The sequence below is a fragment of the Trichosurus vulpecula genome, chromosome 4 (genome assembly GCF_011100635.1).
Source record: "Trichosurus vulpecula isolate mTriVul1 chromosome 4, mTriVul1.pri, whole genome shotgun sequence".
Lineage (NCBI taxonomy): Eukaryota > Metazoa > Chordata > Mammalia > Diprotodontia > Phalangeridae > Trichosurus > Trichosurus vulpecula.
The window spans coordinates 15939848-15959753 of NC_050576.1; the positions used below are offsets into that span (position 1 = coordinate 15939848).

Consider the following 19906-nt stretch of genomic DNA (forward strand, 5'->3'; position numbering starts at 1 on the left):
TTTGTTGCTTTTCTTCTTTTTTGATTGCATGCTCAATTTATTGATCACTCTTTTTCTTTTGTTGATGAACCTGTTTAGAAAGGTAAATTTTCTCCCAAGGACTGATTATTTTGTCTGCAGCCTAAAAATTCTGGTATGTTGTCTCATTTAAAAATATTTTCATTAATGAAATTATCTGTTACCAATTATTTATGATTAGTTTCCATTTAGAGTCCTTTCTTCAAAAATTCTTTATTGGTTAACATTTTATTGCACTGTGGGCAATAAAGGGTATTTTAAATATTCTTGCATTTGTCTATGATGTTTTTATTCCCTAGTTGATTGTCATTTTTTGTAAAGGTACCAAGCATGGCTGAGCAACTTGTATATTTCCTTTTGGTAATTGTCAGATTTGTGTCATCCAACTTTTCTAAAATGTGATTCAGATCCTTAACTTCTTTTTTATCTTTTCGTTCAATTTGTCTAGGTCTGAAACAGACAAATTGATATCCCCAACTATTACAGTACTCCTTGTAATTCAATTAGCTTTTCTTTCAAGTACTTTGATGCTATACCTTTTGGTGCACACATGTTAATTATTGATATTATTTAATCATGGAGCATTTAAACATAATGTGGTTTCCTTGCTTTTCTTTTAACCGTGTCTTTTTGTTGTTGTTGCTCATGATAGCTACCCCTGCATTTCACTTTGTTTTTTAACTTGCCTAAAGCAAAAGAGGACTGTGTGTGAAACAGCAGACCTCTATTACGTACAGCTTGCTTTTCTGTTTAAATACATACTACGTTCTATATATAACTTTCAACTGCTTATTTGTGATTCTTTCTGGCCTACAATATTTTCTATTCTGTGCATTAAAAAAAACTTCAATGAAAAAAAATTTTGCTACCCCATCTTTAATCCCTCTTATCCTTCCACCTCCCAATTAGAAAAGTCTTTTTAAAAAATCCCTGTTTTGTGATGAAGTCTCTTAAGTTCCTTATCCTGGTTCAGATGAGAGCTCAGTAGATGACTGCTCCCCCAGAAAACCTTCCTCCATGTTTGTATGTTCATTTTTTCATGTATCTCATTTATATACCTTATGTTTTTTTTTCCAATCTTTTGTCTTTGTTCTAATATTTCTTGTTCTGTCATGAGTCCCTGAGTTCTGCTTGCTCCATGATATTTTTCAGAGTCCACTACTGCATGTTTTCCTTCTGGTCAATTGCAGTATTTTTTCTTTTACTCAGAAACTTTATATTTTGACTATGCCATTCCTGGTTGTTTTCAGTTTCAGATTTCTTACAGGAGGTTATCAGTGGTTTCCATTTTCTTTGTCCTTTGGTTCTAGTAGATTTGAATAGTTTTCTTTTATGACTGTTTGAAATATGGTGTTCGTTCAGCTTTTTTCACTGATTCTGGTTTTCAGGGAATCTACTGATTCTTAAATTATCTCTCCTTGACCTCTTTTTCAGATCAGTTGTTTTCAATAGTTGATATCTCATGATTTCTTTCTTTCTTTTTAACCAATCTTTTGTCTTTATGCTAATATTTCTTGTGTCACGAGTCCCTGAGTTCTGCTTGCTCCATTATATTTTCAGGGAGTCCACTACCTGGGTAAGGTTTTCTATCTTCTAAGCTAAGCTATTTATTCTCCTTTAAATTTTTTCCTCCCAAACTCTCATTTCATTTATAATTTCATTTTTTATCTCTTGCTTCATGTCTTCCAAACACTTTTGTAGTCCTTATGGTTAATTCATCTTTTTAATTTGATAGCACATTAGCTGGAAATCAAATCAAAGTTTGGATGATTAGAACTACCTCCAACTTAGTCTTGGGATTTTTCATTTATTTAGCTGCGTGAAGTGTAGTCTACATAAACTTTACCTCAGAACAATTACACCTACATGACTAAGATCTATGATTTTGTTGGGGGTGGGGAGCTCCCTCCACTGATGTTGGTTGTAAATTTTTTATAATTTATACTTTTAGAAGGCTGCCTATGAATTAGAAAGGTTAAAGAACTTGCTATGGTCCATAGCTTGCATCAGAGGCCATATCTGAAGGTGCGAAGTCATCCATAAATCAAGTCCAGCACTTTATCCATTACAATGGATCTCACATCACATAAGTTTTTTTAAAAATTAATGATGAATTGCTGGGCAGTGGTCTACATATAAAATATGTTTCTAATTCTCTAATCGCATTCTTTATACAGGTTATAAATATTAAGTAAAATGAAAGATGAAACTGTGGGAATTGGTTTTTTAATGAGCTCTTGAGTTGTTCTATTATGAAATCAATTTATTATTTTTACTGTTTTTAAAAAAATTCACAAAACACAATAATTTTATTTTTATTTTGACAATTTTCTTCAATTTTGGATGGTACTACTCTCTGGTTGATGGTATGGCTTAAGACTGGAACATTCTTCTAAACCACGAACATCTAAAGTCAGTCACATTTTCTTGTCAATTCAAAAAGCCTTTCTTTACACTATAGCTGCATCCTTATTTTACAGACATAGAAACTGAAGTCAAAAGAAGTTAACTGATTTGTCTGGGGCCACCCAGCTAGCTAGTTATAGAGCCAGAACAAGGATCCATGTTTCCTGATTCCCAGCTCAGGATTAAGAATTTATTAACCCATTTTGCAGATGTCTAAACCGTGTAACACAAATTAATAAATGACCTTTCAAGAACTAAGCAGCAGCACATACTGTATGTAAAAATAATTAGAGTTCTATAATGGTATTGCTATTTCATGGCTGACATTTACTGGCCTCGTATTCCATTACAGAAGACTGGGGAACAAAGTTCTGCTGTGCTAGTTGATAAATATAGCTTTTCAAGGACTGGTGCTGCCCTATTAAACTAGGTTGAATATGTTTAATATCTATTTTAAATATAAGTACATTTTAAGTGTCAGCATATTTATAAACTTTAAACAAATCTATAGATAAGTTAGCAGTAATTACAGTTGGTAAACCTACTGAATATTTCAAAAATTCCCCGTTTTATATTCTCATTACTTTTTTCTCTCTGGTTATTGTAATATAAAAATAAATGTGCCAAATTTTGCTTAAAATGTCTTTTTTTCTAACTAGAAAATAATTTAAATGACTAGCCTAATCCTATTTTTATATTTGAAGGATATAACTTCCTATCTTTTAATCAAGTAAGACATACTAAATATCTGTGATATTTTATATAAATTATTTAGTGTTGCTGTGGTAAAGGCTTATTTACAGTCGGTTGATGCTATTACAAATCAGGAAGACAGTACAAAGCAAACTATGCCCTGGATTTACTCCCCAAATGAGGAAAATGTAACACACTGAAATTTAACACACACACACACCTACACACACACCCACACACACATATTTTAATCAACAATATACAACAGCTAAAGGGAAATGAAGCCAGAGAAGTATTCGTACCACTGTGTACATTCATCCCTACTTGATTGGTCAAGAGAAGTCACCTGGAGTCACCCTTTGTGGTCGGGCAGTCTCAGAGGAATCACTGTCCGAGCTGGCCCTCACAACACCAGGGAATACACACAATTATAGACCCATTCTTGTCGCTCGTTCACAGGCATCACGTGCTGACAAACCTGCAACGAAAGAACAGCCAGAACCTTATTTTTAGGTCATTTTTAGTGAGCCAACATTACTGAGTCCTCTGTAACAAATAAAGATTAGATCTCCCTGCTGTGGAATGTGGTAATCTATGATCTGACTCTTAATGATGAAATCCAAATCAAATCAGGCTGTACCCTCAGCCCTGGGGAGAGAGAAAAGAAACAGACACTTGTCTCTCCTTCGTCCTTGAGCACTCAGCACAATGCCTGGCATACAGTAGGTGCTTAATGAATGGTTACTGACTGACTGAGGAAGCACTGGCAAGACATTGCTGGCTGGGCCAGGGAAGGGACAACAGCAGCCACCATTCTCATTTCTCTTCCTCTACCCACAATCATGGTGGCTTAGTCTGGCTCTGGGCTCCAGTTCTGGCTGAATCTGAATCCAGGATGCTGCTCATGAAACTTGGAAATCACTGGCTTCAGAGCTGAAAGAGACCTAACAGACTGTAGGGGAAAGAGAGGTGCATTTGGGGTAAGAGGAGGTGAGTTCAGCTCTCAGCTCTGCCACCTCCCCCTTTTGTGACCACAGGCAAGGTGCCTGACCTTCTGGGCCTTGGTTTTCCTATCTATAAAACGGACATAACAAAACCTGTAGTATTTACTTCATAGAGTTGTCATGAGGGAAATGTTTGTAAACCTTAAAGTTCTAGGAAGATGAGGGACTACTACTTCATCCATTTCAAGCTTTCTGACTAGCCCATGTAGTAGCTGGGTGAGGTTTCAGATCCATTTTACAAATAATAAAGGACATGGAGGAGGAGAGCGCCTGGCCTTGCCCGTCCCACATTCCTTCCTTGCAGGGCAGCATGCTGTGACCATCCATAGGAATGCAGCATTAATTACGGTAATCAGAGTACCATGCTGTTTCCTTTCCTATTTGCATGTTCACTAGGACCAGAGTAGGGTTAAGATGCCCAAACACGTGGCTGAAGGTGTCACTTAGAAAAGAGTGTCAATTACCATCGTAGACTTTGGCGCCACCTCCACAGCGAAGACGTTGAGGCCTCTGTTATTTACACAGTTTTTGCTTAGCTCATTGTTGACATGAATAATTGCTTTATTTTCTGACTACAAAGAAAAGATAACATTTTTAGTCTACACTTTATTTAGTAAGTCACAAACTTGGAAATAACCATGAAAACCTGGGGCTTCCATGTCCCTGGCCTAGTCCCTGGCAGGTTTCTCAGCCTCTTGCCCAGCATGAGCAGTGACATCCCTCTTCCTTGAACAAACCCACCCTCCTTCCCATCTCCTGTGCCTGACGTGTGCTCTGTTCTCCCTCTCTCCCTCCCCACCCCTCCTCCTTCGAGGAGCACTTCCCTGCCTCTCTTAGTCCAGGCTTCTGTTTCTGACATCCCGATGCACTTCAGAGGAAATACTCGATAGCTGAACATTACAGGGTATAACTGCTAACCATCCAATGAGACTTTTGGCTTTTGAAAGCAGGAACTGGGCCTCACCCTTCTCTTGGATACCCCGTGGCATCTAGCACAATGCTGGCACATTTAGAGACCTTAATAAATATGTGACTTTTCAATATTTTAAGTATTTAAGACAAAAAGATACTATATGATAAGACTACCCAAGACCTTAAGGGAATCGAACTATAACCTAGGGTTTACTCAATAATCTCTGCTGGGCAGTGCTAAAACACCCAGAAGCTGATGTGAAATAAACAAGGGCTTTCCATGGGGAAGGGGGGCAGAGGTGGAAGAGAAAACTCTTTCCACATATCTATCAAGCCACCCAGTCAAGAACAGACACAACCCAGAAAAAGTATCAGTGAAGAGGGACGAGCGACTTACAGGAAGACAACATTCAAGGAGAGGGGCAGCAGTCAAGTGCAGGGCTTGAGGTGCTGATACACAAATATCTGGGATGTGGTGAATAAACAGGGTAAACTAATGATCATAAAGCAAGGAGGTGAATCCAGTTTCATTAAGACGCGATCTTCACCCAGGTCATGGCCACTAACTGTGGGTGTCCCTCCTGTCCTGGGCCCATTTCCTCCCTCCCTCTATGCTCTATACTGAATATAATTATAAATGTACTTGTCTCTTGTGTTGGAACAGAAGCTTTTTGAGAGCAGGGATAGTTTCACTTTTTGTATTCATATTCCCAGGGCTGTGCAGTGATCGACCAAACAAGATAATATTAGTAAAGTGCTTACTCAGCACAGTGCCTGGCACGTAGTAGGCACCATAAAAACACTAATTCCCTTCCCTTCTAGGACCAAGTTCAAAGCAGGCATGGCTCTAGGAGCATGAAACTGGCAGCTGATACAGCCAAGTACTCTCTTGGGAACACAGCAACCTTAAGGTCACCTTTAACCTTTATGGTGACTTGAATAACTTCCAGAAACCCATCTCTAAATCCATCTGAATAATTCTGTTTGTGCCAAACTGAAATTTATATTAATTGAACAATCAAGGAAAGTTGCAAATCCCCATTTTTTTTCTCTCTTCAATTTTTGATAAGTTTTTCGAATAAAAAAATTAAATAACAAGGACTTCAGAGTTCCTCGAGAATAACTGTGCCCTAAATTATGAACCCACGGAACTAGAAAGGGGAAAAACAGCTTTCTTGAATGTTTTCTTAAAAATACTGATGTAACAGAAAGTTTCTTTTGCCAATCACAGAGAGGAAATGAGATAGTATTAGCATATGTAGAATAGGGCTAGAGATGGCCAAGTCATAATGAACACCTGATTTTCAAGAACCGACGTTATCCGGAAATCACTTTTATAGGTATGTAGAAAGACACTCTCATGGCTATCCAGAGCTTTGGCATCGCCTTTGTTAATGACAGACTTGCAAATGGCTTTCTCAAAATGACGGCCGCCTGATCCCATGTGAACAGCTTTAATTCTGGGTCGGCATTTCTCGGCGTAGATGTCGATGATGAATGGGCATGCCTGCAACGGGGGGGAAAAAACTATCGTGTGACATTAGTAACTTTTGTGTTCCGGGACAGAACATGCACTTACTCTGTTTTATCCATAAAAAGTATTTTGCTTATTCTTATCACACTGTTTATTAGGACATGTTTCTGTCCTTTTCTCTTTGATGAAACATTCCTTGAAGAGATGGACCATGTCCTTTTCCATGATCAGGGCTTCATTAAGGCTGGTTTGAATTGGGCTAGTTCAGCTTTCCAAGGAAACATGAATAAGCTGGAGCAGCACAAGCCTCGGACTTCTGACTTTTTTAAGAGGGTCCACATGGTTAATACAAGAAATACAGAGAAAAAGGAAGAAGATCAGAAGCTAGTGGACACTGATGTTGGACAGCTTCTTTTCACCACAAGCCTTGCTTCCTTTGGGTCAGTGGCTTTCTACTGTCTCAAGATCTTATGACATTTTCTTTTATAGTCTTAAATCAGCTAAATGGATGCAAGTGGATGAAGCTGTGAGAGACCAGCCTTCTGGGAAGGCCCACTCCCAGACCTGAGCTGATCTCAGCCGAGAGACCTGCCCAGGAGTTCAGAAGAGCATGTCCTCTGCCTTTGCCAATAGGTCTTTCCAGAGTCCCACTAACAGTCCCACTATGGCTCTATAAAGGAAACCAAGGGCAAGCCAAACTCACCAAGAGGGCATTAGCAGTCATATTCACTTGATAAAACTGGAGAAAAAACCAACAATCCCTATCTATGGGAACAACCAGAGGCACCTTTTTAATACAGATTTCAGATATTTTAAAAAGCTGGTTTTATTCATACAGAGCTTAAATACAAATTCCTCCTAAATTTTCTATTTTAAAATTTGTGGTCACAACTTTTATTTAGCCAAAGGATGAAGACATGAAGACAATCATGAAAATATATTCAAAGTCCTCTTTTCAATTAAAAAAGGGGGGGGGGATTTTAGGTGGTACTTAAAGGAAGCCTGGAGGTCATTAGTCAGAGTGGAGGGGGAAAGCATTCCAGATATGGGGGACTGCCGTGGAAAACAGCCAGAGACAACAGATGGAGCATCTTGTTCTTGAAACAGCCAAGAGGCCAGGGTCACTGGGTCAAAGGGTACATACTGAGGAGTTAAGACTCAAAGGTTGGAAAAGTAGGAGGGGGCAGGCTACAAAGGGCTTGGACATGCATTTGGTATTTGATCCTGGGAGCAAGAGGGAGCCACTGGCATTTGTGAGTAGGGGGTGACATGGTCAGACCTGAGCTTTAGGAAAATCCCTTTAGTGGCTGATAGAGGATGGACTAGAGGGGAGAGACTGGAGGCAGAAGACCCCCAGCAGCAGCAGTCCATGTGTTGGGTGAGGAGGGTCTGTGACAGGGTAGGGGCTGTGTCAAAGCAGAGGAGGGGTGTACCAGAGAGATGTTATAGAGGTGACATCAACAGGCCTTGGCACAGGCTTGGATATGGGGGAGGGGAGAAGGTGAGGAGTCCAGGATGACTTCTAGGTTGGTAGCCTGAGGGACTGATGCCCTGTACAGTCATAGGGAAGGTAGGAGAGAGGGGCAGGGGGAAGGTGCTGAGTTCAGTTTCTCCAGTTTTACAGATAGGGAAACAGAGATGCAGAGAGATGGTCACATGGCTCAGTGAGGGATAGAGGCAGGATTTGAATCCAGGGTTCTTCAACCTCCAAAGTGAAAAGTCTTTATTCCAACACATTTTATATCACTGCTGAGGCGCCCACATTCAAGGCTAGCAACATGTGGACTGTGAAATTCCTGAACGTATTATTCGAAGGATAATTAATGGCAGTCTCAGAGCAAGGAGCTGTCCAGCACCTAGGGAGCCCGAAGGTGGTGTTCCAGCTAAATCTCTAAGGAGGCCAAGGATGCTGGAGATGCAGTGTGTGTATCTGATGCCTAGAAAGTGGGCCAGTGTATGTACATGAGGAGTAAAGTGGATGAAATGAGAAGGGTTGGAAAGGGCCATGTTGTGAAAGGCTTCAATGCCAAGCAGTGGGCTTTGTACAGTGGCACGTGGGTGGCACCATGACAAAGGGCACGGCTGAGAGTCTGGGGGACCTGCGTTCAAATCCAGCCTCAGATACCACTAGCTGTGGGACCCAGGGCAAGTCACTTCATCTCTGTCTGTCTCAGTTTCATCAAATGTAAATAGGGGTAATTCTAGCACCTGCCTCACAGTCTTACTGTGATGATCAAATGAGAGAACACTTACGAAGTGCACAGCACACAGTAGGCACTTAATAAATTCTAGCTGGTATCATCATTATTTTCATGTGCTCCTGGAGGTAATAGGGAGCATTGGAGCTTACAGAACAGAAGGAGTGACGTGGTCAGACTAATGTTTTAGAAAAACCCTCTGAGAAGCCTTCCCAATAAGACCAGGGAGAAGGAAAGACGTCCATTATATAACCACTATTACTTAATATTGTCTTAGAAATGCTAGCTATGGCAATGAGACAAGAAAAACAATGGAATAAGCAGAGGAAACAAGACTCTGCAGATGATATGATGGCAGACTTAAGAGAAGCCTAGAAAATCAACTGATAACTAGGTGAAACAATTAGCACCTTTAGCAAAATTGCAGGATATAAAATTAAGTTACATAAATCATCAGCATTTCTATACATTACCAACCACACACAGCAGGAAGAGAGAGAAAGAGAAATTCCTTCTAAAATAACTGCAGACGATATAAAATACTTGGAAGTCTCCCTGCCAAGACAAATCTAGTATGAAAATTACAAAACACTTTTCGCACAAATAAAGACAGATCTAAACAATGGGAGAAATAGTAATTGCTCATGGGTAGGCTGAGCCAATACAATAAAAATTACAATTCCACTTAACTTACTTATTCAGTGCCATACCAATCAATCTACCAAAGAATTACTTTATAGAGCTAGAAAAAATAACAAAATTCATTTGGAAGAACGAAAGGTCAAGAATATCAAAAGAATCAAGGAAGGTGGCCTAGCAGTATCAGATTCAAACTGTATCACAAAACAGTAGTCACCAAAACAATGGATACTGGCAAGAAATACAGTGGTAGATCAACGGAATAGTTTAGGCGCACAATACACAGTAATAAGTGACCACAGTAATCTAATGTTTGATAAGCCCAAAGACCCAAAATTTGAAGGTAATAATTCATTATTCAAAAAAATCATCTGAGAAAACTAGAAAAGCAGTCTGGCAGAAACAAGGCACAGACCAACATCTTACACCGTATACCAAGATAAGGTCAAAATGGTTACAAGATTTAGACATAAAAGGTGATACCTAAAGCAAATTAGGAGACCAAGGAATACTTTACCTAGCAGGTCTATGGAGAAGGGAAGAATTTATGACCAAACAATAGATAAAGAGCATTATGAAATGTAAAATACTTAACTTTGATTATATTAAATTTAAAAGGTTTTGCACAAACAAAACCAATGCAACCAAGATTAAAAAGAAAGCAGAAAGCTGGGAAACAATCTTTACAGCAAGTGTTTCTGATAAAGGCCTCATTTCTCAAATGTATACAAAACTGAGACCCCCTACAGTCAGTGGCCATAGCACGGATGAAGATCTAGCAAAGAAGAGGCAAGAAAAGAGGCCAGACAAGAGGGCAACACAGAAAGAACAGTATCACACAACCCTCAGTGAAAAGTATTCAGAAGAAGGGGATCGACAATGTCCACTGCTGCAAGGAGGTCAAGATGTGTGAGGAATGAGGAAAGACCCTCAGACTGAGCAATTAGATCATAGCTGACTTTGGAGGGAGCAGACTCCTCGTAGTATGATACTGAACACCAGACTATAGCGTTGAAGAGAATGCAAGGAGAGGAAGTGAGAGGCATTGAGGGAAAAGGATGTTTTCAAGGAGCTGAGCGGAAGTGATAGCTGGAGGAGAAGGTAGGATCAAGTAAGGGGAGACCCTGATAGGGTTACTACTAGGGTGGCATATCAGTGGAATCCTATAAACAATTTCCCTAGATTTTAGCTAAGCATTCAACAAAGTCATTTCTGCTATGATTGCAGCAGAATTATAGCAGATGGTAGACAGAGAGATGGAGGGTCAGTGAGAACAGAGGGTGCTCTGTGAGGGTGTGCTTGGCCCTGCGCTGTTTAACATTTTTATCAGTGACTTAGATTAAGGTATAGATGGCATTGCTGTCAAATCTGTAGATAACACAAAACTGGACTGGATGACAGGCAGAATTCAGAAAAACACAGAGCTGATTCAAATGAGAAGAAATGTAATAGGGAGTACACATCTAAAGATACTGAAAGCAAATGTAAATTTAGATAACCAAGAACCACTGTCCAATAAATATTCAGAGAATATGAACAAACAGTTCTCAAAAGAATAATTACAGACAATTAAAAAATAAAAAGATGCAGCAAATTGTGAATAATGAGGAAAATGTAAATCAAAAAACCTGACACCCAGCAAACAGGCAGAGATGAGAAGATATGAAAGTAGTGAATGTTTGGGTGGGGTGGTGGCTATAAAAAGGCAGGCCCCCTTCCTGGTCAAACTGTAAATCGGTGCATCTCTTGTAGACTACCCGCAGTGTCTCTACAGAAATGTGTTACTCTTGTAGAGAGTAGTTAGGACCTAGGACTAAAACAAAGTGATTAAAATGTTCTCTTCTCATACCAACTCTTGCTCTCCATGCTACTAACTGCAACACACCACAAAAAATCAGATATTCAGAGCAGCACTTTTTGGGGTGGCAATGCGGCACCTGGGGCACAAGAACAGTGCTGAAGAATTCAGAGAGATACTGAAGACTGATGTGAACCGAGGCAGAGAGAAGCCCACAGAGCCATGAAGACTCCAGCCAGAACACCCACCGACGCTGAGGCCTGCAGAAAGACCCACAGAAAACAAACTCAAACACCACCAAGCCCAACCTCAGGAAAAAGAAGCCTCCTCCCTCCTTTTCTTGAGGGAGATACCAGAGATACAGGAATCCCAAAACTGGAGTTCCCAGACAGGACAAGGTCATCTAGAATGAATTCTCTGACTCAAGCATTCTTTAAGTCAAGGTTGTAAAGATTTATTGTTACGCTTTTCAGCAGGCAAGAGTTCCTAGGGAACCTGCAACATTGGAGGGGTACAGGTAAAGTCTATATAGGTTATTCTATAGTAAAACATGTGCCAAATATGCTAATTAGGTGATTCAGGGTGGGATTAGGGAGTGGTTAAGGAGTGGTTAGTTTTTAAAGGACCATGCACTTTTTGTTATCTACTGCGAAGATATTTTACCCAGAGTTCACTGGGAAATAGCCCAAGGTGGGGGTTACCTGGAGGTGTGGCTTTAGGCCTGAAACATCACTAAGTCAAGTACTGGTCAGGGCTGACTGAGAAATACCCAGGCTGCTTCCATCAATGTCTTGTTAGATAAAATAAATGCAAAGGAGTATACATATGTCTAAGTCTAGGATGCATATGACAGGCCAGTGAGTAGTAAATATCTTTATAACCCAGTACACAGTCAGTTCAAACTAATAAATTCTGTAGGTGCAGCTGGCCACTGTATCAGGAAGAGAGATAAATGTTTTTGCTAGGGCATGCTGTCCTCGGGCTGGAGTGAAACTGCCTGAGACAATGTTTTGAGGCTAGGGAGAAATGTGATTTTGGAAATGGGATCTAAGCACAGGCACCCAAGCACCCCATCACTCTGAAGAAAGGGGCAGGTCTGGCATAGCACCCCGCCCACACTGTCAGCCTTGGGTGATGGATAGTAGTTTGCTGAGCTGCCTTTTCCCCTTTTTCTTTAATTCTTTGTTGAAAGGGATGGGAGGGGAGGAAGGTGGGACATGTTTGTAAGGGAAGGCAATGTAAAATCAAGACACATAATATGAAAAAAGGAATAGGAAGTGTTCCTTCATACATGGGGCAAATATAAAGTCTTACCTATAGGTAAAAATTGACTTGCTCAGTCTGAGATGGGTGAGGCATGGCCAAAAATCACTTTGCCTAAAGAAGCTCTGGGGTTTTGGGTGGACCACACACTCAACAAGAGCTATGAGTCAGCAGTGAGATGGAGCAGCCAAAGAAGCTCACATGACCTTGGCCAGTGTGAGGAGAGGCCCAGCTGCTGGGTGCAGGAAGGAGATGGTCCGACTGGCCATTCCACCATTAAAGGCAGAAGCACATTTTAGGAAGGTCCTTGATAAGCTGGATTATCCAGAGGAGGGTAAAGACCTGGATTCTATGTCACAGAGGATAAGTTGAAGAAATTGGAGATATTTATCATGGAAAATAAAAGACATTTGTGTGGTGTGTGTATGTGCGTGGGGCGGCAGGTGGGGAGGGGAGAGTGGGGAGCATGGCAGCTTTCTCCAAGGATCTGAAGGGCTCTCTATCACTTTTTCTGCTTGTCATTAAAGATCAGAACCAGGAGAAGTGGGCAGATATTCTCTAAATCTGTATATTTGTTTGAAGTAAGGAAAAACTCCCCAAGAACTAGAGCTATCCAAAAGTGGAACTGGCTGCCTTGTGAGTGAGTGGCTTCCCTACAATTTGAGACCTTTAAGCAAAAACCTTTGGCCACTCGTCAGATGTTTCTGGTAGGAGTTGGACTAAATGGTCATTCGGGTCCCATTTGACTCTGAATTCTGTATACTGCCAACAATCATTGCCATTTTGGTGAAAACTGTCTGGACTGATGTGGCCAGAGTGGCCTTTGTTTTCTTTGAGTGACTCAGTTTATCTCATTGAGCCTTGCTGGGTGCTGGGTCTGCTGCTTCTCTTCCGGGGCAAGAAGCCCAGAGACCCATGCCTGGGAGCAGAGAACTTCCTGTGTGATGATTCATGGGGCTGACTGAGGGGAGGTATTAACTCCAGAGCCATGCCCTATTGGGTGTTAACCTAGTCTAGGGATGTGAACCTCCCAGGGTCCTGGGGGAGGGGCCAACTCAAGAATCAATCGGCCTTGGTCATTCAGGTGGCGCTTGATGATGTCAAAAACTCCAAAAGAGGAGAGAAGACAGCTTGAAGAGCCCTTTTTTTCTTCCTTTCCGTTGGAGCCAGAAACGCCTACAGCTGAAGCTGAAGCAGGAGCTGCCGGTAGCAGAGCTGACCCACGTGTGGACCGAGGAGTGCTGAGCAAGGACTTGAGGCCAGTGGGTAATCTTCTTACCATAGAGGGGAAGCATGTACACGATTTTGCTTTATACCATCATGCTTCTCTGTGGCCTCCTGATTACTCTTGTGAGGCGGACTTATTGGGCCTGGAAGCTTTTGATCAAAATATCAAAATGGGGACGCTGGTTCGTGGGTCTGTTACTGTGGAGCTTAAATACATGCTTTAGTTCTTCTGCATTCTACCTAGAGAATTCCTTATATCCTGCGGTTCTGAACCTTTCAGGCATATATTTGATTCTCTTTGAAATCATAAATTCTGCCTTCATACTACAACTGACTTTCCTGTTTTAAGTGGCTGCCAAACAGGAATGAAACCAAGGACTAATATGATCCAAGCCCCAAATGAGTTAACATTGGTGCTAATCCTACAAATCTACATTCTCATCTCAAGAAGGCAAACAAACTTGCTCTGATCTAGATCCTCGCCAGAGTGGGTCAACTTGGCATTGAAACAGAAAGGCCTCATTAACACCTTACCCTTTTAGATTTACTATGAATCGCTCTGTGTGCCTCAGGTTATGAAGCTATCCCCAAATACCAGAATTCTCATGTTTCTAATGGGATCTTTCTTCCTTCCTGTATTAGAATCACAGATCATGCTCTGGGGGGATAAGAAGAGACTACCTGCAGTGTCCCTACAGAAATGTGTCAGCAACTTAAGAAACGATTTCTGCCTCAACTGTCTACACAACTAAGAAGTCAGGAGCTGTCTGCTTTTCAGGTCTGACTCTGGGTTGCTTCTAGTCTTCTGTGCCCTTAAAATATTTGCAACCAAATTTTGTGCAAGACTAATTAAAGGCAGCAGAAACAAGAATGCAACTTGAGGCAAGATTCATACATATACAGAATGAGTAGGGATCAGGAAGAAAGAATCTGGGAGCTTTGTCTGAAATTCACACCCTATGTGAAAAGTTCCTTTAGTGAGTTACTGGTTGTGCAGGTGAAAAGAAAAAAGGCAATGAATTAAAAACATAGGCAATATTTAAAAGCTTTTTACCTCTACCATTTCCAGGGCTTTGTTGTAACCCATTGAGTGAAGAGTCACCCAGAGGTCACTCGGATCTCCTTCTCGATCATTGGCTTCCATTAGATTGAGATCCATAAATCCCTGCCTTGTTAGTTCATTCTTCTTTGTATCGAAATTCTCTGGTTTTAGGGAAAAAGAAGCACTATATGATTTAACTATTTTTTCAAATATTTATATAAACCTTTAGGATATAAATGTTCATTCCTGAACAGTATAATTGGCATTTATAAATTTACAAAGAAGACACTGAAAAGCAAGGCCAACAGATGGATAGGGAACAACTCTGTAGTTCCCCCACAAATTCTGCATGGAATACTCTCCTTCCTTAGAGGCAGCTCCTATGTCCCTTCCCCTTTCAATACTTTTAGTCTCCTTGATAAACATCTTCAACTCTTTTAACCAATCTTAACCATGGCATGACACGGACTCTTTTTACTAGGGGTTCCTAACTTGGGGTCCATCAATTTGTTTTAAAGAACACCTTGATAACTGTATTTTTATGTAATTGGTTTATTCTGTAACTCTCTGTATTTTATTTTATGCATTTAAAAATGGAGATGGCCAAAGGCTTCAGGAGACCACCAAAGGAGTCCATGACACAGCCCACTCTATGCTCTCCCACTAATTGGTCTCATCAGTGCCTACGGATTTAGCAATCATCTCTAAGCAGATGACTCCCAGATGTATATATGCAACCCACGTGTCTCTTCTGAGTGCCAGGTGTGACATCACTGACTATCTGGTAAATACTTTAAAATGGATTTTCTAGACACATTTGAAACTCAGCATGTCCAAAACAGAACTCATTATCCCTGCCATCCCAAACCTTCACTGTGCCAAGCCTCCCTCTTTCTGCTTAGGATATCATCAGTTTTCCAGCCTCTCTGGTTCATAATCACAGCCTTTTCCTGTAGTCCTTATTCTCACTCACCACATATATCCAATGTTTTACTAGATCTTACCTTTTTTAACCTTCACAATTTCTCTTGTATGTAATTCCCCTCTCTCCACTCACACAGCCATAACAAGAGCTCAGACCCTCCTCCCGTCTCTGGGTCTCAAATGGGCTCACTCCCCTGCCTGGAAGCCTGGCCTCAATTCTACCTCTCCCTTCCTTGGCTCCCTTCAAGCTTCAGCTCACCTCCCCCTCATGCAGGGCTCCTTCCTGGCTCCTCCAGCCGCCACTGTCTTCCTTCTTATATTGCCTCCCATTTACTCTGGAAATCTCCTAGGAACCTAGTGATGTTCAAGCTGTCTCTCCCACAGAGGGTAAGGAGCTGTTTCTGCCTTCCTTGTATCCCTAGGGCCTGGCACTTTTGAGGTACATATCTTGTCAACTACTCTAGGGAACTATCATGTCCTCTCACTGGTTGTTAAAGTGTTTCCTAAGCTGGTCCTGCCTATCTTTCTAGGCTCATGGCATGTGACTCCCCTTCCCACTTTTTACTATCCAGTCAAATTAGTTTCCTCTCATTTCTTTACACCTCACTGGCACTCCCTCTCCTTCCCTCACCTGTCTCCAAGTGGGCTCCTGGCTCTGTGATACATTCCCTCCTCATCATTACCTGTAGTATTCTTAACTTCTAACAAGATTCGGCATTGACTGCAGGATGCCTTTTCTGAGCCTCTGAACCACCATATTAAATTCTTATATTTATTTTGTGTTTATTCTTCACACAGCTATTCTCCATTTACTTGTACAACTCCACATACTCTCATCTGATGGAATATAGCCTACAAGAAGGTGGGGTCTGTTTCCCTTCTGCCTTGTATCCTCAAACCCAGCACACCTGGGCAGAAATAGCAAAATAAATGCTCATTGGTTAGTTTATACATTAAGGCAGAGGCCTCAAAACTGAAACTGCCCAAAGCAGCTTTTTAACCTGCTTTCCCAAGGTGGAGACCCTTCCAGTCTACACCACAAGGCTAAGGAAAATAATAAATCAAATCTTTCTAAGACATTCCTAGCCCATGACTGCATAAAGAACAAAAATGTTCTTTTGACCAATTTTGAACTTTTCGTGTCACTTTGGAAAAAAGAGGAAAATGGCTTGCTGGTTTTATTTATACTGACATCCTATTTTAAGAAGCAAAAAGTTTATTTACCTTTGCAGACAGCCCAGGCATCTTCGTCACATTTCTCACCACTTGTCCTCAGTTCAAAAAAGTTATATTCGTCAAGGCTAATAAGCCCATTTCCATCTAAATCAATTATATCAAATATGTCTGATAAAGCTGATCTAAAACAAATAGACAAAAAGAAAAAAAAAGGACAGCATAATTTCTTATCTCTACAAAAGAAACCGAAAAAATGTATCGGCAAAAGGAAAACTGACAGCAGAAAATCTCATGATTTACATCCAGGCTTCCAAGCTGTTTTCATTAGCTACACATTTCATCTGTTCACATAAACATAGACTCACACCCCCCAGAACTAGATGGGGGCTCAGAGCTCACTTAGTGACCTAGGAAAGCAGATGCAACTCAGCTACACAGATACTTAGCAGCTGAGAAGCATTAAGGTTAGCCTGTTAGAACCACAGCAGGTTCACTTATCAGTGCTAAAAGAAAGGAGAATTTTTTAAAAAAAGACTATTTTTAAAATGGCTTTGACATATTGTTAGAGACCCATTTGTTGAATCAGATACACACTCTCAGTCCCCAGAGCCTCCCTGCTCAGTAGCTTGGCTAACCAGGAGAGGAATGGGGTCTCCAGCTGGCTTCGGGTCACTGGCTACTCTAGAGAGAATTAAACGTATCTTGCACTTTCTGTGTCTAGGGCAGTAATGGTCTTGGGCAGAAAGGGTGCTGGACAATCTATGGCTAGAGACAATTTGCTAGAAGTTACTTCAGAACCCAGAAATAGGCAGGATATTGCTGTACCCAAAGAAATGACAAATATAAGAATTTCCAGGATTTGGGAAAACTTAGATGAACATTTGTGAGAAGCTTCAGAACCCTACTCCATGCAATAATGAAGGACTTCTGAAGACTGAATGGGGAAGCATGGCTCCCTGCTCTTGGAAAACTGGTGGTGAACACGGGGAGGGGAATGAGGCAAACATTTTTTTAAAGTTTTTTTTAATTCATATTTTTAAAATTTTTTTAGTTTACAATACTCAGTTCCACAAGTTTTTGAGTTCCAAATTTTCTCTCTCTCCCTCTTCTCCCCCCTTGCCCCCAAGACACCATGTAATTCGATATAGGTTCTACATAAACCTTCGCATTGAACTTACTTACACAACAGTCCAGTTGTAAGGAATTATAACCAATGGAATGAATCATGAGAAAAAAAGAAACAAAACCAAAGAGGCAAACATTTTTGAACATGGTGAGTGTACTGGTTTGTTTGCCTGTTTGTTCTTATTTGTCATGAGGGAAAAATGTGAGAAGGATCATTGGGAAGGGATAGTTAAGGATTTAAAAAAAGAGCATTAATAAAGCATTTAACATTTTAAAATGAGTCTATTACCTAGTAATGCTTAAAAGTACAAAAACAGGAGGGAGAGAATGGCCTCGATTGCCTTTGGAAAAAAACTGTGTGATTCTTTTAATGACCCTCAGCTTCTCCTTGAAACAAAGGCCCAGCTATTTAACACCATTATCTTCCATGCTCTAGGGCTCCAAGTCCTGGAATCTTTCACTGTCTTAAGAACTGGAATTAAAGATCACTCAAAGGGAAATGGGGAGATGCATAGTGGGTCTGACCAGGTCAAACCAAATCAAAAAGAGAGTAGAATGTAAAAGACATCAGTATGACTAGAAAGAAATGGCCTAGAAGAATGAGGGTTAATTAGCTAGTAGCCCTGTTGCATACACACATTCTATGTCAGTCCAGAGTGTGGGAAACGTCTCTGGCACAGGGGCTGGGCTTCTGGTGGTGACTCAGTGGAGAGGCAGACATGAGAGCCCCACAGGCAAGCATGGGTGGGTCACAGACTATACCACTGGAGGGAATGCCCATGTGGCAGAAGCTGAGCACCACCATGCATTGGCAGGCCATTTTCTTGGTCTGACGAGGTTAGGCCACCTTGTGGAGTTAGGAGAAAGGGGCTGCCGTCCTCCTGAAAACAAAGCTTACCTAAATTTCTTTGTGAGAAACAACTCTCCCTTTTCACCTCTGCATACAAGCTTGGCTTCTTCTGTAACATGTTTTTTTTCCTTCTTCAGCCAACAGCCAGTTGTGAAAGGAATTAAATAATAAAGTCCTGATCCTAATTCGCCACTCCATCCATACATCTATTCTCAAAAGAATCAAAAGGAACTCTGTAAGTCTCTACAAAAAGTAACTTTAGGTTTGTCTAAAACCAATATTCACCACTCTTAGGAATCTACAGAATTAGAACTAATCAGACCTTACAAGTCATGGAGCCCACACCCCTCATTTTAATGACAAGGAAATTGAGGCCCAGGCTGGAGAAGTGACTTGGCAAAATTCAAAAAGGCAGGAATTCAAACCCAGGTCAAAGGTTTCCAAGCTTCATGATTTCATCACTGTGTAAACACAATGTGTAAACACAATGATGACTGAAGAGACAGTTACCAAAAGTTGCTATGACCCAAAGAATAATCAGTGTCTGTTGGCTAGAAAGAACAAGGGCCGATATTTCTGTAGTGTTTTGTGCTTTGTCAAGTCTTCTCCATGTATTAGTCCACTGGATTCCATGGCCCCTCATCAGCCTCTCTGGGGAAGGCCTCTCTGAATTTGTCGAGGCTGATCTTTAGACTCCCAGATCATAACTAGCCCTTACTTTGCAGAAGCTTTCTGTTGGAGCTGGGTATTGCTGGGAGAGCCTCCAAGATTCCAAGGTCATCCCGAAGGAGGACAAGTTGAGTGGAGGGCCCCTCCTTTAAGAATGGAAACTAAAGGACACCATCACTAGAAGGGCTCTTCCAACTCATTGTGGAGACCCCTTAGAGCCCTCACAGCCACAGCACCTCCCCCGCAAGGTTGCTGTGAGGATCAAACGAGATGAGGTTTCTCAAGTGCTCAGCACACCTTCCTGGCACACAGGAGGTGCTTAATAAATGCTTGTTTCCCTTCACCCTATACCACATGTTTAGTAATGTTTGTGCTGCTAAACAGTGAAGCAGGAAGGCTGAGTTGCCTTTTTCATGCAGTTGCTGAAATTCTTAAATCAAAATGGCCTATTTTTACTTCACTAATAATCCATACTATTCAAGAATCAC

General features: G+C 41.1%; 1 protein-coding gene across 2 annotated transcripts in view; it reads right to left on the bottom strand.

Moving 5' to 3' along the window:
* Nucleotides 1-2229: 2229 nt before the first annotated feature.
* Nucleotides 2230-19906, bottom strand: part of EFCAB7 (EF-hand calcium binding domain 7) — a 60615-nt gene continuing 42938 nt past the window's right edge. The window contains exons 9-14 of one of the 2 annotated variants that reach the window (XM_036757432.1): nt 18798-18955; nt 16823-16956; nt 14687-14835; nt 6331-6540; nt 4586-4693; nt 2230-3595 (exon numbers count right to left, since the gene is read on the bottom strand). In XM_036757432.1, coding sequence (XP_036613327.1) covers nt 3521-3595; nt 4586-4693; nt 6331-6540; nt 14687-14835; nt 16823-16956; nt 18798-18955 — 834 coding nt within the window. In that variant the 3' untranslated portion in view covers nt 2230-3520. The remainder of the gene's footprint in view (nt 3596-4585; nt 4694-6330; nt 6541-14686; nt 14836-16822; nt 16957-18797; nt 18956-19906) is intronic. The other variant, XM_036757431.1, reaches the window with a different exon arrangement.